Source organism: Rhinolophus sinicus, linkage group LG06 (genome assembly GCF_036562045.2).
Source record: "Rhinolophus sinicus isolate RSC01 linkage group LG06, ASM3656204v1, whole genome shotgun sequence".
Taxonomy (NCBI): Eukaryota; Metazoa; Chordata; class Mammalia; order Chiroptera; family Rhinolophidae; genus Rhinolophus; species Rhinolophus sinicus.
The window spans coordinates 14,659,792-14,685,041 of NC_133756.1; the positions used below are offsets into that span (position 1 = coordinate 14,659,792).

Sequence of the window (25,250 nt, forward strand, 5' to 3'; positions counted from 1 at the left end):
TTTTAAGCAAGATAGAAATAGAATAATGACATGGGCTTTTCAGAAAGTCATGGACAGGAAGTGTACTGGACCAGACCCAGGAAACTCTAAGTACATCTTATCTATTGAATTGGATAGGTTGAATTGTTTATCTACTCAGCACACCTGTGTGCCTACCTTTGCGCAAACCCAGATGACTCCTCCTTTGGTCACCATAGTTTTATTGCAGTCGAGGGACCTGGTAGCAGAGTGTGGTGTTGAGAAGTCACTGAAGAAGAAGCATCAGGTAGTAAAAGGACAGTGATGAGGCTAGAATGGACTCTCTCTTGCTACAAAATGTTCTCTTTCCTTTTGCCAACAGACACCATACACACACACACACACACACACACAAATATACCACATACACATTCACACTTTACTTCTTCACATATTGGCTCTTTGAACTCCCCTTTAAAGCATGTGTTACTCTAAAATTGTCCGTGCTTCTGTTCCCCTTTACCACTATGAAACATAAGAAAGTTGTCTATGCTTTTGTTCACATAATTTATTCGACATTTTCACACTAATATAACAGGAGTTAAATTACATGGACATGTACCAACTAGCTATAGCTATAAAAGAATAATTTGTTGTAGGTAAGCCAACTCCAAAGACATTTACATGTGAGTAATCACATTCTGACAATTCTAGTTCTGACAGCTGGAACCCATGTTTTACCAATATTCTTTCAGGTTGTCCATGTTTCTCTTTTAAAATGTTTGTTTTAGGATCCATCATCTGGAGAAAAACCGAGATACCAGCAGCAAGAGGAACTACAACAACTTCGCCAGAATTTGCACCGGCTCCAGATTCTGTGCAACTCAGCGGAAAAAGAGCTTCGATATGAGCGAGGAAAGAACTTGGACCTAAAGCAACATAATAGCTTACTTCAGGAAGAAAACATTAAGGTACATCCTCTAGTGGGTACGTCCTTTATTGAAGAGTCTCAATGGCTCAACTGGCCCTGGGAATAAGGGAATCAAAATTGCTCAGCTTTCTCATTCATAATAGGGTCCACAGATGGGCGGATTTGTGAGCTCTGTAACTCACTCCTTTAACTTTTCCATACCAAGTAGGTACACAGTTCAATTGTTCCTTTGTTGCTGCAGGTGTGTGTATGCTGTTGACCTATAAATATGAAAATTTTTTAAGTTACACAATCTTTTGAAATTATTTCCTAAAATTTTAGCACTTACTAAATTTCCATGACCTGAGCCCTTAGCTAACAAATTGTGGAGTCAGAATGTAAACCAGGTCTGTTTCTTTCTAATGCAGAGTTGTGATTCCATATTACAACTCTCCTCAATTGGAGGTCATCTTGGAACCTCAGCTTTGCAAACTTAGAGTTCACTTTTTAAATCCACTCAGAGATGATCAAATTCTGGGTCTCTAGCTAATGTTAGGCATATTTTATGAGACTGATTTTAAACGCAGAATACTAGTTAATTGCTTTTAAACCATTTTACTGTGAAATATAACACTCAGACAGTCCATAAACCAGAAATATGTAGTGTAACAAATACAGTGTGGAGTGATTTCTCATGTGACCATCACCCAGGACAAGAAATCGCACATTGCCCACATACTAGCAGCCCCTGCATGCCTTTCCCATCATCATCCTGTCTTAGCAGTAGCCACTCATTTGGGTAATTACTCTCTTGCTTTGCTTTACATTATACTTTCACCACCGATCTATGAATCTCACACAATGTAGTTCAGTTTTGCCTATTTTTGAATGTTGCAAATATAATCTATCAGTACATGTACATGTGTCTGTCTTCTTATGATCTATTGTCTTTGGAAAAGTCATCCATGGGGTGAAGTGTAGCCTTTGTTAATTCATTTTCTTAGCAGTGCCATATTCCACAGTAATAAAATGCCACAATTTATTTATTCTTTCTATGGTTTATGGACATCTTGCATGTTTCCAGTTTGCGACTATTAAGAAGAAGGCTATAGGCTTTCAGAACTTCAAGCAGAGAGCCGTTCTGCCACCACCAACACTTCAGCCTAAAGCTGAAGAACCCACCCTAGATGCACACACGTCGTTGGCCATAACAGTGTTGTTGTCTGTTTCACCATTCCCAGCATTATCACAAGGCTGAGTGTTGGTGCAATGACGGATGCTCACAGGTTCCAGGGAACTTACCTTTTTTGGCCTGTGGAGTAAGTGGACAGTATATTATGAAAGGACCTGTACCCGTTCTATTTACAATAAAAAGTTTAGGTTTCATTATCCTGAACCAATCTAATGTACCACATATTCTCTTCTTTGACTTCTTTGTTTCTTCTTCTATTCATTGGATCTGTCTGTGTTTTACTGAGTTTTTTTATGGCTACATTGTTCTTGAAAAATGTAACTTCCCATCTATTAGGTTACAGTGCCTTTTGAGAAGAAATCAACAGTTAATAGATTTGTTCCTGTCAATGAAGCTTCAAAAGCTGTACCACTCCTCCAAAATAAAATGAGGAAATGAAGAAAAAAAAAGAGAGATTGAACTGATTTAGAATGGCTGGGGGTTCACCAGGAAAAGAGGAAGCTTAGGAGAGTTTGATCTAGAAGTTTTCTTGGTAATAACAAAAGACAAGCTATTACCCTATTTTTCCTGTTGACCTACATTGATCCACCAATGATATTGAGGTGTTTTATTCAGGGTTTAATTTCTTCATTTCTACATACATTCACTTCTATTCTGTTTAATAAAATATTTGATCACTTTTACATGTCTGTTAACATTGTTGGAGATGGTCTTTCTGGTCTTCAGAAGTTAAAGCTAACGGAGGTTTCATAAACTTACCACTCTGGACACTTGAGCAGCTCTTACCCAAGGAGAGCATAAGAGCTCATTATTTCAGATATGTTCATTGAATGAATGTAAGCTGCATTTCTGAATAGTGAGATGTATGAAAGGATCTGAGTTATGCCTCCACTTTTTTTGAAATGCTGCTATGAACATTTGTGTACATGTGTCCTTATATCCATAGTATTCATTTCTCTAGGAAGAGAGTAGGAGTGAAATGTTTGCATCATAGGGTACATATTACTTCAACTCTAGTTTTCTACTCCCACCAGCAGTGTGTGAAGGTCCTTACTGCTTTACATCCTCGCCCTCTCTTGGTACTGTCAGACTTTAACATTTTTGCTAATCTAGTGTATGTGTATAGTTTTAGCTCCTTGCAATTTTAATGTGCATTTCCCTGTTTAGCAATGAGGTTAAACAACTTTGTTTATTTTTATCTGGCATTTGAGTTCCTGTTTTGTAAAGTGCCTATTCAAGATTTTGTTCAATTTACTTTTTGGGCTTCTGTCCTGTTGATTTTTCCATTAACTTATAGGATTTCTTTATATGTGAACCCTTGATCAGGTATGTATTACAAACATTACTCCGTGGCTTATATTTTCACTCTCTAAATATGCTGTCTTCTGATGAATCAAAGTTTGTAATTTTAATCTAATCAGTGTTTACCTTTATAGTTGTTGATTTGGGGATCTGATTTAAGAAATCTTTGTCCACCTCAGAGTTATAAAGATGTTCTTCTACATTACTATATTGTCACCTGAGTCATAAAAATATTGGTATGTTTCTGAGCTTGCTATTCTGTTTCATTGTTCCAATTGTTTATTCTTGTGCCAATAGCTTGCTATCTTAATTACTTTAGCTTTATAAAAATTTTAATATTTGGTAGGACAAACCCTGTTCTTGTTCTAGGACATTCTTGGCCATTTGAAGTTCCACATAAATGTTATCATCAGTTTGTCAAGTTATATGTGTATACCCACATATACTCACACACAGTCTTTGGGGTTTTAGTTGGAATTACACTGAATCTGTAGATAAATTTGGGCAGAATTTAAATCTTTACAATATCGAATCCTCTCATTTATGAAGTATGTATATGTATTATATTTAGGTCGTCCCCAATTTCTCTCAATATTATAATTTTCTTTGTGGAGTCTTATACATCTTTTGTTAGACATTGTCCTAGGTGCTGATATTTTTCCATACTACTAATAAAGTTTCCATATAAATGGTAACTTTTTACATTTTTTTTCTGTTGATAATATGTAAAAATGTGATTAATTTTTCTAATAAAAACCTTGGCATACTTTTAAATTAATTGTTATAATTTGTTAATATTGTTTTGGATTTTCTATGCAAGCAATCATCTGAGAATAAATAGCATTTTCTTTCTTCCCTTCCAAATGTCACACCTTTCATTCTTTTTCCCTTATTCTTCGCAATGGCTAGTACAGTGCTGCATAAAACTAGTGATAATGAGCATCCTTTTCTCATTCCCAAGCTCAAAGGAAAATCTCTCAGATTTTACCATTCAGTATGTTTTTGTAGGATCTTTGAATAGACCTTCTTGATCACATTATTCTAGTGTTTGTTCAATGTTTTATAGTAAGTGTTGAATTTTATCAGATTCTTTTTCTGGATATTTTGAGAAAATAAGATTTGAAACATTTTAAATCTATTATAATATGGTGAATTACATTGACTGATGTAATGTTAATGCAACTTTGCATTGCTGGGATAAACCCAACTTCATCATGAATTACTATCCCTTTCCTACATTGCTGATTTTGGCTTGCTAATATTTCTTTGGGATTGTTCATAAATGAGATGGCTTGTCATTTTCCTTTCTTGTAATGAACATGTCAGATTTTGATATTATGGTTGTCATAGCCACTTAACATAGAATGTACCCTGTTTTTCTGTTCTCTGGAAGAGTTTGTGTAAAATTACAATTATTTCTCCTTAATAATGACAAAAACTCATCTCTGAATCTTTCTGATTCTAAGTTTTCTTTTGGGAAGATTTTTAATTACTAATTCAGTTTCTTAATAATTATGAAAACTCATGTTTTTATTATTTCTTGTATCAACTTTGGTATATTTTATTTTTCTAGAAATTTTCCTTTTCATTTAAATTTAAAATTTTTTACATAAACCTATTCATCAACTTTTAAACATAACAATGGCCCTTTTTGCTTTCATGATACTAGTTACCTATACTTTGTTGCTTTTCTCTTACTCAGTCTCACTAGTTTATCCATTTTATTAGACTTTTCAAAGTACCAACTTTTAGCTTTGTTAATCTACTCTGTAGTATTCTCTTTAGATAAATAAAAAGACAGGTATTTCACAATTTAGAGGCAGTATAATGTGAAATACTGTATTAGAATCAGAAAATCTGCATTCAGACCTTGGCTGTATCATTCGCCAAGTATATTTGAGACTCAGTTTTCTCATCTCTAAAATGGGACAAAATTCCAATCTCAGCTATTACATATATATGAGAGCTTAACCAATGTAAAATATTTATTCTAATATCTGCCTCAGTTATATACTTCAAATATAGTGCATATTGTATAAGTGATTCTTAAAGAACAGCAGTTAACTCATATTAGGTGTTGCCTATGTGTCTAGCTCTATTCCTGATGCTTTCATTGTTTTGTTTTATTTAATGTAGCTTCACAACTGTCCTATGAGGTTATCCCCATATTACAGATGAAGAAACTGATGCTCAGAGAGGTTGAACATTATTAACTTTTAGATTCACTTGATAAAATCGGATTGGTTAATACACAGAAGTCACAAGTGGAGGAAATTATAGTTACAATCCCTACTAATTCATTTGAAAAGCTTTGAGCCCAGGAAATTGTTTTACATGTGGAAAAGTAAATTCTGTCTCAGCATTTTTGTCCGTGAGCTCTGCCTCGTATGTCTATTTAGCAGGTTCTAATATTCCTTAGCATGCCATTCATTCATTTATTTGTTCAGTAAATAAATTTGTTCAGTAGGCCTTAAATACTGAGAAGTGAATAAAACACATGGTCCCTGATCTCTTGGAATTTAGAGTGGGGAAGGAGGATGTAATCAGGTGGATAAGTATATGTTTAATTACAAGTTGTGATAAGTTCTCTAAAAGAAATAAATGTGGTACAATAAGTAAGGAGACCTCTGCAGATTAAATGATCATGAGAAGGAAGCTAGGGAAAGAATGATCCACTCTCAAGGTCTAGGATAATCCAATAATATTTCGAAGCTGGGTAGCATTAGAACAGTCTACAAAAGAGACCAAGAAGGATCAGCAGAGGCGAATGAAAACCAGGCGAGTTTGGTATCACAGACTCCAAGGAACAACTTTCTGAGATGGAGGGAGTGCATGCTAAGAGGTCAGGTGTCCACTGGATTTACTTTGCCAGTGGGGAGGTCAGTAGTGCCCTTGGCAAACAGTTTCATGGAGGTGTAGAAATGAAAGCCAGCTTGGAGTAGATAGAAAAGGGATGGAAACATTTAGACCATGCACGCATAGTGACTCTTGGAAAAATCCCTTTGTCCAGCTGCCATCTGGCTAGATAGACTTTGGCAAACCTTACTAACACATGGCAGCTCCAGAGAGGTAATCGGCCACATGACATTGGTATTTGTCAGCCCTTGGGGAACAGCACTCCTTTGAAAGCTGCTTCTTCTGGCTCACGTTCACATTCATTCCATGCTTATTTTTATTACTGTTATTTATTCCCCACCTCTAGATAAAAATTGAACTAAAGCAGGCCCAGCAGAAGTTATTAGACAGTGCAAAGATGTGCTCTTCACTCACAGCAGAGTGGAAGCACTGTCAGCAGAAAATCAAGGAACTGAAGCTGGACGTACGTAAGCAGGCTCAGAGCATTAAATCACAGGAAAAGCTGGAGAAAGCTAAAGTTGCTGATGCAGAGGAAAAGGTAATTATCCTCACACTTCATGAGTAACATGCACTGAATACCACTACTGAAATCCCGTTTCCCTGGATTTCAAGAAATGGATATGGTGCAAACTTGGTAGAAGTCTATGGTTTTTCTTTACTCTTACATGCTTTCTTCTTTTTTGACTTCATCTGCTCCTACAATTCCAGTAAATCTTGTGGATTTCTTTTTTTAATTGTGTGAACTTAAAAGTGTTTCATTAAGGTGTCAACGTGAACTTAATAAGACCACATGACTTTTGTTTTATACTTTCAAATTTTGAAAAGCTTATTCTCCTCTCATTTGGGTTGGCTGTTTCTATGATTTTAATTTTGTCATTTTCGGAGGGATTTGTGTCGTGAAATAAACCTTTTGAAATATTGCCCCTGCATTTTAGGTTACCTAACACCAGGTGGCAGTAGTATGTAACAGTTGCACATTTTAATCTGGGTTTGTCTGAGAGTCAAACCTTATATAAAAAAATGTCATTTCATCAAATCATATAAATATAAAACAAACATCAAAAAGTAGATGACAGCAATCTGAATTAAACTCAAAAGCCTAATGTTGAGCTGAAGAAGCCAGCATGAAAGAGTGCATACTGTGTAATTTTCTTTACATGAGGTTCAAGAATAGCCAAAACCAAGCTATGATGATGGGATAGTGGTTGTCTTTATGAGGGGTATTGACTGGGAGGGGACACGAGGGAACCTTCTGTGGTGCTAGAAGTATTTTATATCTTGGTCTGGGAGGTGGTTATATAAGTAAAACTTTATTGAGTATGCTTAAGGTGTGTACACATCACTGTATGTTATTACTCCATTAAAAAATTGGTAAAATTGATAAAGATTGGTAAAACTTTTAAATTTAGACAGTACTAAATATTGGTGAGGATTTTGTGCAACAGGAACGCTTATCTACTGACTGCAGTTGGAAGCAGAAATTAGTATAAACACTTTGGAAAGCAGTTTGGCATTGGTATTTAGTTAAGTTAAAGATGTATATATTATACAACCCAACACTTCTACTACTAGGCATAAACACTAGAAAAACTATTACACTGCACATAACTATCAGGAGACAGGAATTCAGTCATTTTCATAGTAACATTGTTCCAAATAGCAGAAAATTAGAAACAACCCAAATGCCCACTGACATGAGATCAAATAAATAAATGGCACACAATAGCACACAACAGTAAAAATGAATGAACTGCAGGTATAGGCTGTCATTCAACATAATACTGAATAAAAACGAGGTCACCAAAAACACAGTACGATTCCATTGATGTAAAGTTCAAAATAAAAACCATGTCATATAGAGATATATATTGTTAAAAGAAAAGAAATTATTAACACAAAATTTAAGGTATTGGTTTTCTCAGATGGGGAGGAAGGAGGGTAACCCAGGAGGGTCACAGAGTGGACTTCAAAAAGTATCGGAAATGTTCTCTTTCTTAAATCCGGTGGCGGGTTCAAAAGTTTGGCATATGTCCTTGACAGAGAAGCCAATGGGGTGATTCTCTCATCTGTGGAGTAAAAACTGAATATCTTTAAGTAAGCATTTCCCCTCAGCAGAACCAGATGGGACAGCTCAAAGGAACTTGACCTGGTCTCAGATGACTGGCTGCCCACTGCCATTGCCCTTGAATCATTCTGTGTCTTCACTTCTCCTATGATGTGTGAGCTCTGCAAGGACCTAAGTGCCAAGGCTTAGGGCTGATGCAGAAAGCCCTTCTCTTAGAGAAGGACTGCCATCCACTGGCATCCAGTTTGTGGGGAATGTGGTGTGAGACCATTGTGAAGGATTCATTGTTGAGTCAGGAATACAATAGAGGGAGAACAGCTATTCTGCTAAAATCTATTCATTCAACAAATATTTATTGAGCACTTACTATGCACCAGCCACAAACTTAGATGACAAAGGTTTATAAAAAATAAGTAAACAAATTTAAAAAGAGATTTATCTAACAAAAATATTTTTAATGACACTTTAAATCTAACATGTAATTTCTAAAACAAAATTATATATCTCTTTCAAATTCATAAATCTTATTTTCAGTTCTACTAGAGTGTTAAAGAACCTATTACTCGTGCTAGGCAATATGCTAATAGGTATTTGGCTTGGAAGAGACTTCTACTTTGTGTTGAGATATTATTCATGAATGTAGCCACACTGTGGAGAAACCAGACACTCTCACACGTTGTTGTTAGAAGTGGAAATTGGTCTAATAGCTATGGAGACAGTTTGCCATTATCTACCAAACAAACAAACAAATAACAATAATCTTTTTGCCCTGGCAAATCCACATCTGTAAGTTATTCTAGAGCTGTTGTTTGTAATAGCAAAAGATTGAAATCAAGTTGAATGTCCATAAGTAGGAGGCTAGTTAAATAAGTTATGGTATATTCTTACCGTGGAATGGTATGCAGCTATAAAAGAGAGGACAATTCTATATATGTGTATAAAGTGGAAAAATAACTGAGTGTATTTTTTATTAAAAAGCAAGATATTTAAGTATATATAATATGCCATGAATTGTGTAAAAATGCGTCTATGGAGAGAACTATGTAATGATATTTGTTTATATATGCATAAATAAATCTCCAGAAGAGTACTCAAGAAACTAATGTCAGTGATCTCCCACCTATTTGGTGGAGAAAGACAGGATGGGTTGGGGAGAAGACTTCAGTATATAGCTTCGTTTACACACACACACACACGCACGCACGCACGCACACACGCACGCACGCGCTGAGCTTGGTGAATGTATTATATATTGCAAAACGTAAGTAATTTATTTTAACATTAAAATAAAGCTAGCCACATTCTTTATTTTATATCAGATTTCTTTGTTAGTACTAGTATATTTGCTATTTATATGGTATTTCCCTAATTGGAAAATAGGTCACACTCTTTTTAAAGTTTTATTTGTAAACTTTTCTCATTCAAGATTTTGGATCTGCAGCAGAAATTAGAACATGCTCATAAAGTCTGTCTCACAGAAACTTGTGTTTTGGGGAAGAAGGAACTAGAGGAAAGGATAAGAGAAGCAATGGAAAATGAAACTAAAATAAAGCAACAATATCAAGAAGAACAACAGAAGAGGTAAGAGGAGCAAAGACGTCAGTTTCTCGTAGGCTAACCACGATTACCAGCTTCCTCAAGTTACCACTGTATTTCCTCTGTGTCACCATGAAGTAAACTCAGTCACACAACTTCTTACATGTGTACTTATCACATTATATTCTAATTTCTTTTGTTTGCCTTTTACTCAAAGTGTGGGATGCTTCAGGGCGGGGGTTATTTCTTATTGTTTTGGGATACTCTTGGTGCCCCAGTAAGTATTCTTGAATGGCTGGATTGCCTAGGAAATATGATACTCTGGGATTTGTTTTTCTAACTCTAACATGATTGGCACAAAATGCAGAGTAGAATGAATTTGGTGTTTTGTACAGATCAGCTGATTTTCTTCAAAGTTCCAGGTACTTTACGGGTATCTTAATCATCAACAAGCTGCTACCAGACAGGAGCGGTCATATGTTTTTCTAAAATTCTATGATTATCATTAGGATTTTTACTTAATTAATCTTCTTGGAGGGCCTAAATTTCAGTAACTGACGCTTGCTTCTATAGCACTCAGAGTGATTCACATATATTTCAAGAAAAATAGTGTTAGTCACTGAAAAGATATATAGCTATCCACATGTACTATGAAGGTCAGAAACTTACTTTGAGCTCTAGTGAAAAGGGCTAACATAGGGCTTGACAGGCATTAGGTACTCAGTAAATATTTAGTGAATGAATGAATGCTTGGGTAAGTGAATGAATGAATGTACAAATGAATAATGAATTCACTCTGTGAGTTACTGTAGAAAAATACTTGTCTCACTGTTACTGTAGCAGGATGGCAGACTATCCTCCTGTTATAATACAACTAGATCCTGAATAAATTACACTAAGTATACCTTTTAAAGCATTGCTCACAAAACAAGAGAAAGCCCTAAGGGCAAACATACAATGAAGTAAAACAAGAATGGTGAATGGCAAACAAACTCCTAAGTCAAGGAGCAAATAACTATCAACCTGGGTTTGAGAGAAGAGAGAAGGTGAGGAAGTTTGCAGCAGGTAGGATGGCTGAAGTAGAGACTCCAGTATTTAGCTGGGAATTTTGAAGGAGCTAAAGTATTTCCCCAGCAGGAAGGCCCCTGGCTTCCTAACTAAGAAAATCCAAATTATCTCTGGAGGAAAGCAACCCCAATTTAGATATTAAGGATTCCTATATATTAAGTTTAATCAAATATGCACTGACAATCGAAAATCACCAAATAACACAAGGAAACTGGCTGCCAAGAATGAAAATCAGCAGAGACAACAAACAACCAGATTTATAATCTCCAAGAACTACAGCAATTAAGAATTATGAAGAATCAATTGTAAAACAACTATGTGAAGTTTTAACGAAACAAAAGATGTAATCAAAGATTTGAACAAGTAAAAGGACTATTTAACTTTCCTGAAGCTTGGTTTCTCATCTCTAAAGTAGGAATAATAATACCAGTTCTATACATTTTTTTGTAAAGATTGGCTGAGAAGAAATACATAGAAGTAATATTTAAACTAAGTATAAGAAACTGAAATGTGTAGGAAAATTCTTTTCCACAAAAAGGGGTCTATCTAGTATACATTGTTTTGTAACCTGGAGGAAAGCAACCCCAATTTAGATATTTAGGTAGTAATCTACTTTTTTCACTTAAAATATTATGATCTGTTTACCTGCTATTAAATCTTCTTCTAGAACATTATTTTAATAATATACCAGAATTTATTTCATCAGTCCTTTATTGTTGGACATTTACATTTTTTCCCAGTTTCTTGCTATAGCAAACAATGACATAATACATATTCCTTGTAGCAAAATTTTTGTACATATCTTTTTATTAGTTCTTTGCGATAAATTCTGGCTAGTACAATTGTAATTAGAGCTGTTTGTTATGAATTTTCAAATATTAAAGAGCTCTATAAAATAAAAAGCATAAGTTCTTTAGAATTCTATCCTTTAGCAATAGCCACTTTACGTGGTTGCTATGTATTTCTCAGAATTTTTTCTATGCATATGCATACATTTTTCATTATTCTTATTTTGTTAACAAAAGTTGACTCATTTAAAATACATTGCTTTGGAATTTGCATTTATCACCTACCAATATAATATGGTCATCTTATTAGCCATATAGTAGCTGTATAATGTCAGGCAAGTTTCTTATCCTCTCAGTGCCCATCCCTACCTAGTGTGTCATAGGACCATCCTGTAGGTCAAATGAGTTATAAGCAGTTGGGTTGTGTCTGGCATAGAGTGAGCACTTATATCCATCAGGGTTCGATCAGAGACGTAGAACCAGTAGGAGAAAAATATATTTCATAAGAGACTTGTTATAGGGATTTAGTCTTATGCAATTTCGGGAATAGATTACACAGTCTGTAAAGCTGTCATCTTTGCATCTTATCCTGGAGCTTGAGGTCTGTAGAACAAACAGTAAGGAAGTGAAGATGGATATAAAATGACGGAGGACAACAACAGGCTGACACTCATGAGCACAAGCTGAACCCACGAGGATGGACTGGAACTCATGTCAGTTCTCAGGGCCTCCAACCTTGGTAAGCTAGGTGTCCTGTGGGAAAAGCTGGTCCCCCTCATCAAGGAGCTCAACAGGCAGCTGGCCCAGTAGATGGAAAGGTGAAGGAGCATCAGAGGGAAGGTGGACTGGTTGCAGGCCTGCTGTTGCCTCACACCAAGATGAGCAGCCAACATATAGAAGCTACAAAAAGCACATGCTTCAACTTTCCAAGCATAAAAAACAAAATGCTTCAGTTCCGCCCTCCAAATTTGCAAATATATCTTTTGTAGCCACTCCAACCAGAAACATACATGAATCGGAATTCCTACCCAAGTGACACATTACAAAGCCACTACTAAAAAAATGTTATTAAAAATAAAAAATAAATAAATAATAAAAAGATGTTATTGTTGTTATTGCAGTATTTGATGTTATTGTTTCTGTTGTCATAATCATCATCATCTTCCTCAGTGAAGTGGAAAATGTTCCTTTTGATGAGAACAAAATGTTTGGGGACAAGGGACGTGGCATGAAAATGAAGCTAGAATGATGGGCTGAGCCTAACTAGTCACATTAAGGAGTTTGGACATGTTCATGGGACATAACGGTCTACAGTTTTCCTTTGTGTTCTGCATTATCTGGTTTTGGCATTAGTGTAATGCTGGCCCCTTAGAATTAGTTAGAAAGTGTACCCTCTTCAATTTTTCTGGAAGAGATTGTAGATCATCAGTATCAGTTTGTCCTTAAATGTTTGGTAGAATTCACCCATGAAACCATCTGGGCCCAGTGCTTTATTTTTTGGAAGGTTATTTAGTACTGATTTAATTTCTTTAATAGATATAGGCCTATTCAGATGATCTGTTTCTCCTTGTGTAAGTTTTAGTATTTGTGTCTTTCAAGGAATCAATCCATTTTATCTATTGTTCTCTTAAAGTCCATCGGATCAGTAAGGGAGCAGAGTTTGCCTCCTCTAAATATGCCTCTTTGGGATATTGATTATTTTAGGCTGGTTAATTTTAAGAAACGGAAGAAAGGGAGAAGCTCAGAAAATCAAGTAGAAGTTACCGTTTGTTAAAGGACATTTACTCTTGTAAGGGTATTTTCTTCATTACCAGAAAGAGGAAGATATCTCTAGAAACTGTTATCAATGGAAAGGTGTGGACTTACAGCTACATAATAATATTTTGCTTGTTTATTGTGCTTTTCCTGGTAACCTCCCATAACTTACTCCCCACCCCCACCATCTTTCTTTTTTTTTTTTTTTGTCTTTAGCTGAAGGTGGTATTTAAGGTAAAACCTTCTGCCATCTTGGTGGCAAGTTACTCAGTGTTCCTGGGTCTCTCCCATGTATACAGAAAGTATATGTGTTATTCAACTTTAATTTGTTTTTCTCCCACTAATCTGTCTCATGTCAACTTGATTATTAGACCAGCCAACAGAACCTAGAAGGGTAAAGGAAAATTTTTACTCCCTGACAGTTGTGATGACCCTTCTTTCATTTCTGATATTAGTAATTTATGTCTTCTGTTTCATGGGTAGCCAAGTTAGAGGTTTATCAATTTTATTGATCTTTTCAAAGAACCATCTTTAGTTTCTTGGTTTTTCTTTATTGTTTTCCTGTTCTCAGTTTCACTGATTTCTGCTCTAATTTTTATTATTTCCTTTATTCTGCTTTATTTAGGCTTATGTTGGTCTCTTTCTCAAGTTTTTCAAAGGTGGAGGCTTAGATTGTTGATTTTCTATCTTCTTTTATAATATTTGCATTTAATGCTATAAGTTTCCCCCAACCACTGTTTTTGCTGCATCTCACAAATTTTATAAGTTGCATTTCCATTTTCATGTAAAATACATGTAGTTCAAAAACTTTTTAATTTTTTGAGATTTTTTTTGTCACATGCATTTTTTAGAACTATGTTTAATCTCTGAATATTTTGGGATTTCTCAGCTATCTTTGTTATGATTTATAATTTCATAATCTTTTAAATAGTTGTATAGCATCCTGTTACATAGACCTATCATTATTTATATAAAATGTTATTTAGACATTTTGCTTTTATAAATAATGCTATTGTTATTGAACAGAAAGAGTTTGTCCACCTGGCACCAGCAGAGCCAAACACTAAATACTGAGAATTGCAGTGGAGAAAGACTGGCTATTTTATTATGAATGGCACCGCCCAGTAGAACGGAAAACCAATGCTCTAAAGGCCGCACTTGCCGATGGTGTGTAGGTTACAGCTTACATAGGGCCAAATCACAAGACAGCGTGGGCTAGGGGTTCAGGGTCCCCTTGGGAGCTGATTGGTGTGAGGTGAGGTGAGAGTAATAAATCATTTCTCCAGGTCTTGAGGACAGCTCTGAGGTCTGCTCTGGCATCCCTCTGTCTGGTCTCATGGAAAAGTAGCCAGTGGGGGTCGTTCCACCTTAGGGCTTAGGAGCTGAAGCATAAAGGTCAAGATGTCATCATTAGCTTAACACAAACCGGTATCTGTGACTCTTTGTCAAGGGATGGCCATTGTTTCTGGCTGCCTCAGGGGCTAATGACTAGTGGGGGAAAGGGCTAAGGCTTACAGGACATGCTGTGAAGAAACTGGATAGAGCGCTGGGCCTACATATAAGTCAAAATCATACATTAAACCAGGACTCTTAGTCTCACTATAATGAATATCCTTATACAGAAGACTGCAATGCAATGAAGTCTAAATATTGTGCTAAGGAAAGTTGAGGATGTGGTGACAGCATATAGCAGGGACATCTAATCTAGAGAGCTCAAGAAAGCTATTTCAACTGAGCGTGAAGTACTTGGTATGGGAAAGCTCAGTAGAGAGTATTGTACAAAGGCCTGGAAGAGGAAGATAGGGAAAAGGTTGGAGTCTGGGCAGCCGCTTAGCTCCGTTGCTTAAAGCGTGTTGCTACTAATACCAAGGTTGCCGGTTAGATCCCCACAAGGGCCACTGTGAGCGTGCTCTCCTTAAAAAAAAAAAAAAGGAAGAGAAAATAAATGGTTGGAATCACAAAGGTTGGAGTCGCAGAGGAGGAATAAGTGTGGATGACTTGTTTCAGGAAGTGAAAAATTTCCTTTTGCTTGGAACAAAATGTTTGGGGGTACAAGGAGTGGCAAGAAAAAGAGCCTAGAAAGGTACGCTAGCTAACAAGCCGTATTAAAGAGTTTGAACTTTATCTTAAGAGTAATGGGGAACCACTAGGCATTTTAAGCAGAGGGTGTAATATGATTAGATTGTGATTTAGAAAGAGCACTCTGCTTACTATGTGTAGGCTAGATTGAAAGAGAAATTAAAGTTATTAGGGAGACAGGGAGTCTCATCAATCTACCAATTTCTTAATTTTATTCACTGGCAAAACTGGTTTATTTGTTAATTTTTCATTATTCAAGCTCCACACATAATATAGAAATTAATTTCTAACATATTTATGAGTTACTTTTTAAGTTTCTAACTCCTACATTTTACTGCAGATAACTCAAGGTTTTTTTCAATTGAAGCAGACTAAAATTTCCCTTTCAGCTCCAAGACTTATCTCTTAGTCTGATCTCTTGATCAGAAATTCAGAATAGAACCAAAAAAGAAGAAATAGGTAGTAACAGTAAGGAATTGCTCATGTATATAATGAATTACATGAAATAGAGTTGAAAGGGGGGGTGTTGGTGCAATTGTTGGTAGAAGGTAAAACTACAACAGTCCTTGGAAAGCCTGTACTTACATCCAGAAACAGTAGAAGAACAAGAGAGAAGCTGATACGAGCCCCACGTCTCAAATACAAATCTTTCCCAATAATCCATTGATTTCTGAGAAAACTAAAGTTAGAGAAAGCAAACTTATTTGTCCAATATCAGTATTTTCATGACCCAGCATGTTAGTATTTTGCCCACCAGTGCTATTTCATCATTATTGTGATCATATTTTTCTACATAAGTCCCCTAATTCCAAACAACCTTGTCTGAGATCCTCAGAAACTCTGTCCACTCCCTCTGAAAGAGTTAAATACATATGGCCCTTTTGGAAAAGGGTACATTTCCTCATGTTAAGAAACAAAATTCGGTGAACACACAATGTGAGATATAGATAATGTATTATAGAATTGTACGCCTGAAATCTATGTAACTTTACTAATAATTGTCACCCCAATAAACTTGAATTACAAATAAAGAAAATTCAACTGAATAAATTAGGGGACCTAATTGGTTTTATTCAGGATTCATGAATCAGGCAACATGCGTCTAGCAAATAGAAAGGAAGTCTTCTATAGGCAGAAGTGGGGGGCAGGGAAGGAGGTCTCTAGGAAACAGTGGATTATTTTGGGCAAGGTCACCTTCCTTTAGGGAGGAGTGGGGGTCTGTCCAGCAGATGACCTCACTAGTGCTGACCAGGTAGTTCCAGGTTGACCGGTTAAATGTCATATTCCTGGGAGCGGCTGAACTGCCCTCAAGGCTTGATTTTCTGACATGGAGCTCAGCACAGGTGACTCCATTTCAGGCCTGTTGTTCCTTTTTTAATACTCATCAAAAACAACTTCATTTATGATTCAGCTACAGCAGTGTTAACATGTATGCACTTGTATCAATCGTGTTTGAAACTAAGAACGCTTTATTGACCCAAGAAGATCACGGGGCCCAGAAAGCAGTGAGAAAGAGTAGAAAGAATACGAGCTTCGGGATTAGAGCCCTACCTCTATCTTGTCCTAGCTGTTGATTAGCTGTCCTAGCTGTCCTGTCCTGGGCAAGTTAATTAAAATTCCTTGAGTGGCAGCTTCCTCTGTAAAATAAGGAAAGTTATTTCTTCATTGCAAGATTGTTTGGGGGAGGGAGGAAGACAAATAAGAAAAGCTCTGTCACAGAGAAGGTTCCTGTGTTGGTCCCTTTATCTTATGGACACTAGCCTACATCACTGAACCAAAACAATCCTGTGACAGTGTAACAATTTTATCTCAAAGAGTTTCATTTGCAAAGCTTTGCAATTCACAGTGTGATTTAATGTATATCAATTGCCCTCAGGAAACTCCTAGATCAGAATATAAATGAGCTACAAAAGGCAGTGAAAATCTTACAAGATAAAGAGAATCGAATGGAGATGACCAGTTCTCAGCAACAATCCAGAATCCAGCAACAAGAGGCCCAACTTAAACAACTGGAAAATGAAAAAAGAAAATCTGATGAGGTAAGAAAGTAAATAGAAATGCTTCTCAGTTTTCCACTTCCCATACAACTGAGTAATAGCTGATAATTATTGAGTGCCTAGCACTTTGCCCATTAAGCTTATTCGGGGATCAGTCAGGAAAGCAGAATTTACTCTAGGTAAGAAGGGATTTAACACGGAATAATATGCTTGTAAAATTGTTGGAAGGGAGAGGTAAGGGTCAGTAGAAGGTCAGAGAGAACTGCTGCTGGCTTTCAATAAATGCAGAAGTTCAGAAATCACGGGGAAGCCAACTGCAGCACCAAAATGGGATTTGCAGGAACTCTCCCTGAAGCCCCTACTGATGTCTCATCTGCTGTCTGCCCATTCACCTATCATACCTGCTAGTGTTAGGGAAGAACAATGGCTCTTCCTCCTCACCTGTGTTTCCCAAACCATGTCCAGTGCCTCTCGTTGCAGAAACTAAATTGGAATTCTGCTTTGAAGGGAGTCTGGGAAATGTAGTTTTCAGACTTCCAACTTTGCAGCACAGGGGAGAGCTCGGAAACGTGGAGGTCCTGTTGAGCAATGGTATAGTCCATTTTGTGTAGTCAACTTCCAGACAAACCTTTTTACCCATATTTAACCTAATAAACAACAAAAAGAACATTACACTGCCACCTATATGATGTACTATCACTCATATAAAGGAAGACACACTTAACCTCTCAATGTCCCATCAGTATCTGTGATAATTTTGGAGTAATGTTAATTGCTACTTCTTCAGTTTCAATCCACATGGAAATACTGGAACTTTAAAATTTAATTATAAAGTTAACGACCAATAATACACTAATATATATTTTGTGATTTCCAAATGTGTGACAAGCCATTCCCACTTGCATCTCTTGGTTCCTTTCCATGTATTCTGGCTATGAGAGAAATAGCATCATATACTGTTAGTAACTGGTTAAAAGTTTATACATCCTCTTATAGGATATCACCTAACCCCAAAAGATGTTGTCACCTTGCTAACTACATCTTCCAGAGGTCTTTCCACTGTTTGTCAGGTTAGTTTTTTTCTGGATGATGGGGGTTATGTGGTGAGACCTATGACTCATCTATACAAGCCTTTGTTCCACTTCTCTTACTGTAAAATGATTTTCTTGGGAAGAAGCAATGTTGAGTGGTATATCATGACAAGAAATAAGGAATTTGGTAAGTCCACAGATGGTGGTCCTGGTGAAAGTATTATAGCCAGAGAAAGCAAATCCATATGTAAAATGAGCATCTATTCCACTGAAGACAAGTTGTTGATCTCTCCATGACGGAAGGGGTCCAGCATAATACACCTGCCTATAACCAACCCCTAATGGATAGTGCCATAACAGTTGTTCAACATCGATCTGTGCTTTTGGCAAGTTGTATAGATTAGCGCTGATGACAAGTTGCAAAATATATTCCTGCTACCATGCACTTTGTACATGAGCCCATTGAGCAAGGAAACAGATACTGGAAAAAGAGGCTGACGTCTACAGAATGTACCATTTTCACCTGATTATTGAGAACCACCTCTCCTCTGGATGCCCTCTGGTGAGCAAAAACATATTTTCATACTTTACACCTGTGCTGTCCAGTATTGTGTCAACTAGCCACGCATGGTTCTTTAAATTTAAATTAGTTAAAATTTTCAAACATATACATTCAGTTTCTCGGACACACTAGCCACATTTCAGGTGCTCGATAGCCCATGTGGCTAACATTTCCATCATTGCAGAAAATTCTGTTGGACAGCATTTTTAGTTCTAGGCTCCATTCCCAGACCTCTTTTTCACCAGTCCTCCAATATTATTCTTTCCAAATTCCTGATCATCTGTCCAAACTATTAGAAACTTCCTGTGATTTAATGTAGGTCCATGCCTCTGGCCATCTCTCTTTTCAGGTGAAGTGAAGACAGACTTTGCCCGCTGAGATTTGCCTTCCCATTCTTCTTAAGGGCCACCCCTCAGCAGGGCTGTCATGCTGCAGCAACCCTATTCCAAGTGGTTGTAGGACACTGTACAGAACCATACGCAATGCATGCCTGAATATATTCTTCCTCAGTTCATTGGTCATAGGAAACTCTCCATGAGGCCATAGGTCTGGGTTGAGAGAGATGGTAATGTAGTAGAAGCTAGTAGCACTTGCTCCTGCAACTTGGCACGTTTAGGATCTGCTCAGCCTCAGAATCTTACATAGCATTTCCACTTGAGGATAGAGTACTATTGCACATGCCCAACTTGGTGAGTAATATATTACCTAGTTTGGTGCGTAATATAATACCTAGTTTCAGGAAGGGCAGCTCAGGTTACTTGATCACTTGATTTCTCATGACCAAGTATTCAGTCTCCACCAGGGCCAAGTTACAAGCAAGGACCTTCCTTAAAAGGTGGATAGTTACTCTGGAAGGAGGGGTGGCTTCACTCCCAAATCTGAAGGTTAAACAAGCACAGGAGAGCTTCCCAGAGCTCCTTTCTTCCTTCTTCCCTTCCTTCTTCCCTCCCTTCCTTCCTTCCTTCCTTCCTTCCTTCCTTCCTTCCTTCCTTATTTCCTTCCACAACTCAAGCAAGACTTTAATGGGTTGCTCACCTATTTTAGTCCTAAAATCACTGTGATCAATTAACCATAACCAAAGATTGCTACAAGTCCAACCATTTGGTTATATCTCTGGCCCTATCATCTAATAACAGTAATAGTGCCCACCTGTATCTGGGGGTTAAATATTGCCACTTGATCTCTGACATTTCTGTAGTACCATCGTCCCCATTAAAATCAGGGGTCCATTTGAGTGCTGGCACCGCCTACCATCATCCTTAGTAGGGTAGCATTATAACAGAGCATTTCAAGAAATCTGGTGCTCCCCTCATGAGTGTATTTGGCAAAGCTTTGGTGAAGAGGCTGTCTTCTGAATGGTGTGTGAGTCATGGTGAGGAGGTGGGTGAGCAGGTCACCTGTGATAAATCTCAAAATTTCCTTATCTGCGTAAGCCTTTGGATTTCTTCCTCTCTCATGTCAAGAAAGTATGGCATCTTAATGTCATTTAACATAGGCCATTGTTGAGTTCAAATTTCAGCCAATCAACCAAGCAACCTATTGAAGTCACTTTAGATGTTCAAGTTAAATACATTAAATCCTGAATCACTAGTAAGTGCATCCATTTCAATAAATTCAGCCTATTCAACAGTATATTCCTTTCTTTGTAGTATAACACCCTACAAATACATTCTTACATATATTCTTCAGGTTGGTGCCAATTTAATTTGGTAAAATCTTCATTCTTTCAATGTGGCAGTCCTCCCAGATCAGTTCCTGTACTCAACCCCCACTCTTCAGTATATGCTGGGACCTTGTTCTAGTTGTAAGATTGGAGGCCTTGAGAGGTAATAGTGTAGAGGTGGGTCTTGAGAACAATAGGTACCGTCTTATAGGATAACTGCCTCAGGTGAAGTCCAAGGCAAAAGTGGTTAATCTCCCAAGAGCAGAGGAAGGGCTGCTTATGCAGATAGGAGAGGCTCAGTAGAATTTGGAGGTCCAGGGTGCTCAAAGTCTTTGGAATCCTGTCAGATGTACTCATTCCCAATTCTCAGATTTCCAGGCATTCCCAAACAAAGCGTTGTTTTTTCTCATAAGAGACCTGGCAAGACTATGAAATCAACTTGTGCTGTAATTCTGCAACCTACTTGATGAAATTTGGGATTTAGTTTTTGGATACATTGACTTGCTGCTTACCAGAGAGAAAAGGATCTTTTAGGGCTCTCAGAGATGCTCTGTGGGTCTCTCTGCCTGCATCTTGTTCCAATTATTCAATCCCCAGATTGGACATTTTCTCCTTGAAAGCTCATTTGACATGGTCAGATGTGGCTAGCCCACCCCAAACTCCCTGTAGTTCCCAATCCACTGTAACATTCTTTGTTCCAGTCATGTGATCCCCAAAAGCATTTCATTACAGGCAACTGTAAGTTACAATTGAATCAACTCTTATGTCATGGATATCTAGCATTAGTCACACGATTACCCTGCCTTTAAATCTAACCTGGTCAGATAACCAATCTTTGAGGTTCCCATCTTTGAGAATCTGTTCCCTGGAGTTACTTCTAGAACCAAATACTTTGTATTAGTGAGGGTTAGGTCAAGAAAACAGCTTACACTTTATGTACTTCAAGCTGGAATACTATTTCTTTTTTTTGGAAGACTATATAAGGAATTAGATGCTTGCAAAATATTGGAAAGACTGGGGGAGCAAAAGTCAGGGCAAAGAGCTGCTAGCTTTCAGGAAATCTGAAAGTGCAGAAATCACAGGAAGCTACTGTGGTCTCAGAAGCTGGAGCCACTGGAAGCCTTTTTCAGCAGAAAGGCTTGGTCAATTTATATCCCATCAACATCCTACCTTTATTCAGCACAAAATATTCTCAATAAAAAATGTTTTTTTCCAGAATCTCAAGAGCAACCGGGAATTGGCTGAGAAGGTGTCTAAGCTGCAGCAAGAGAAGGAAGCCCTACGTGAAGAATATGGGAAGTTTTTGAAGCAGTTTGATTTCCACGTGAGGTAAACAAAGACAAGTTCCCTTTGGAAGGGAACTGCTTGCTTTTCCCCAGACACACTGTTCTCACTTGCCTTCTAGCTTTTTTTCCCCTCACCTACTTTCCTCAGCCTGGACCACCCTTTCCCATTTCACCTCTTCATTTCAACTCCTAATTCTTAGACTAGGAGTCACCTTCTCTAAGAAGACTTCCTTGACATCACCAGCCTGGGCTGGATGAAGTGCTCATTCTCTGTGGCCATGTAGCCCTTTATACATGCCTGACTGTAGTTATTAAGAACTGGCCACACTGTTTTGAAATAATGTGATTCACTGCCTGTCTTCCTCACCATGCTGTAGGCTTTTCATCTTTTTATCCATAGTCCCTGGTATATAGTAGGTATGCAATAAAAATTTGTTCCAGAGCTTCCTGCTCCTTCTTTTATTTCCTGCTCATCATTCCGCCATATTCCTCCCACTCTCCTCCTCTCTGGAATGTAGCACAGTGGTTCAGAGTATGGACTCTGGAACCATACTGCCTGGGTACATATCCTGGTTCTACTAGAAGCTAGCTGTGTGACCCTGGGTGAGTTATATAATCTCTCTGTGTCTGAGGTCCCTCATCTTTAAAATGGGCAAAATAACAGTAATTATCTCATAAAGTTGTTGTGAGAAATAAATGAATAAACATATGTAAAGTGCTTACTTAGAACAGTGTCTAACACACAGCTATTATTATATCTGTTTTTCATTTCTTTTTCATGACCCACCTCTCTGCTACCAGCTCCATAGTCTTCCGCTTTATTCCTTTTAGGTTGATGTTTCTTATTCTTTTGTGTTCTTACCTATTATGTTGATGGCATTAATGATAATGATTTAAAAACCATTGTTTACTGCAGAGAGTAAGTTTCAGAGTCATTAGTATCATTATCTTGCTTTGATCATAATATCACTGAGAAATGTAGAAACCATGGTCAAGGGAGTATGTGTGGTTCATTTCATGCTGCTTACAGATCTTAGACTAGAACTCAGTCATCTGATAACCTATGCAGTGCTCTTTCTACATTTTATCTTGCTATTAGAGCAAGGTGACAGAATGAAGTGTTAGATCTAGAGTATATAAAATGCCACAATGTTTGCCAAATGAATTGATACTGAATCTAATATATATACATATATATGTATATACACACATGTATATGATACACTGATATATGATGTTAGGTCAATATCAGTCTCCAAAGGTAAAAATGACATTTAGTTTTTAGGCAGTTACATTTTTTATTCATTTCACAAATAACGAAACAACAGTGCAAATTTTTGAATGAAAGAAAACTTATCCAGAATCCCTCCCATGTTCACTTCTTGTCTCTGTCAATAAACAGTTTCAGAGTTTTATGATTTTACTATCATAGCTTAGATAAAATTTTATATCATCTCATAAGCACTGTGCTTTGTTGCTACAGTCTTTGAATTTGTTTATTTTTGCAAAACTAGATTTCATAAAGTTGATATGCCTTTACGCGAACAGTGCCAGTTAAACAGGGTTGACTGCTAAAGAAAACTAACAGAACCCCAGTTACAATGCTCATTGCAGGAGGACAGAATATCGTGACAGAATTGAGTCAGGATATGCATACAGCCCATGGCTGTCTCAGCAGGCAGTCCAGAGCCCTTGGGCAGGAGCCAGAGGTCCTCCCAGGGTAAGGGCCATGTCTGGATGCACCTCCTCTCGGGTCAGGAATCATCGATATGTGCACTAAACACCTCATAAGTCGGGATCCCAAAACGGAGTCTCAACTGATGTCTTTTTCATTCTCTGCTGGTCATGTCCACATATTTCTGCTGTGTAACCAGCCTCAAAGAGCGGAGCCTTTTGGGGTCTCATGGAGACAGGGGTGCAAATCATCAGTTTCACTGTTATAAATAAACTATGTTGACAAGCTGGTGCAAACTGCCATGAAACTCCTTGGAACCTGTGCTTACAAAGCAACGCTGTTGTAATCAGTATATTTCATTCCTTGAGTGGTCAGCGCCAAGCAAGAACTTGAGCAAAATAGCTCAGGGCAGTTCTAGGCCTGCTGGAAGCAACCCTCCCAACACAAGTCTAACTTAGTTAAAAAATTACTCACTGGTCCTATGATTGATATTTTTATTCAAAGAAACACTGAAAAAACATTTTGGTATGTCTATTTTTCATTTTACAAATTAGTTTTATAGAATAAGGTCGCAGGTGTGGAATTACTGATAAAAAAGCTAGAACTCTGGGGGCAGCTGGATGGTGGAGTTGGTTAGAGCGCGAGCTCTGAACAACAGGGTTGCTGGTTCTATTCCCACATAGGCCAGTGAGCTGCGCCCTCCACAACTAGATTGAAGACAATTAGCTGCTGCTGAGCTTCCGGAGGGGTGGCCGGATGGCTCAGTTGTTTAGAGCGTGAGCTCTCAACAGCAAGGTTGCTGGTTCAATTCCCGCATGGGATGGTGGGCTGCACCCCCTGCAACTAAAGATTGAAAACGACACCTGGACTTAGAGCTGAGCTGCGTCCTCCACAACTAGATTGAAGGACTTGGAGCTGATGGGCCCTGGAGAAACACACTGTCCCCCAATAAAATTTATTTTAAAAAAAAACAAAATGAAATAAATAAAAAAGCTGGAACTCTGGATCTTAAAATGTATTCATGAACATTCTGAAGCATCCTACCAAAAATTTCTGCCATTATGATGTAATAGTAGTGATTTCACCACATCCTCATTAGCATAGGGTGCTGCTACTGGGGGGAAGGCTCTGATTAAATTTCCCCCAATAGTCTTTGTTTTAATTGAGGTATAACTTAAATATAATAAGTGCACAGATTTTAAATGTACAATTTGATGAGGTTTGACAAATGTATATACACCCACCTAACTACTACTGCAATCAAGGTACAGAACATTTCCATTATCCCTTAAAGTTCTCTCCTACCTTTTTGCAGCCCATCTGTATCTCCTGCTGCCCCTGCTCCTCCCAGGCATCCACTCTTCTAATTTCTGTCTCTCCTAAAATTTCATCTAAGTGGAATCATACTGCATATGTGTCTGAACTTCTTTTGCTCAACATATGCTGTGATTTTTAATGCTCACTTGTAGACATAAATTAATTGTCATTTTGTTTTGGAGTTCTCTGATGGCTAGTGAGGCTGAATAT

The 25,250-nt window shown here is 37.5% G+C and overlaps 1 protein-coding gene across 9 annotated transcripts in view; it reads left to right on the top strand.

The window, feature by feature from the left end:
• CCDC30 (coiled-coil domain containing 30) overlaps positions 1 to 25,250 on the top strand; it is an 80,095-nt gene that overhangs the window by 39,963 nt on the left and 14,882 nt on the right. For 5 of the 9 annotated variants that reach the window (XM_074334527.1, XM_074334529.1, XM_074334530.1 and 2 more), the window contains 5 exons: positions 750 to 941; positions 6,565 to 6,756; positions 9,710 to 9,864; positions 17,386 to 17,548; positions 21,979 to 22,091. In XM_074334527.1, the coding sequence (XP_074190628.1) occupies positions 750 to 941; positions 6,565 to 6,756; positions 9,710 to 9,864; positions 17,386 to 17,548; positions 21,979 to 22,091 (815 nt within the window). The remainder of the gene's footprint in view (positions 1 to 749; positions 942 to 6,564; positions 6,757 to 9,709; positions 9,865 to 17,385; positions 17,549 to 21,978; positions 22,092 to 25,250) is intronic. The other 4 variants (XM_074334528.1, XM_074334534.1, XM_074334531.1 and 1 more) reach the window with 1 other exon arrangement.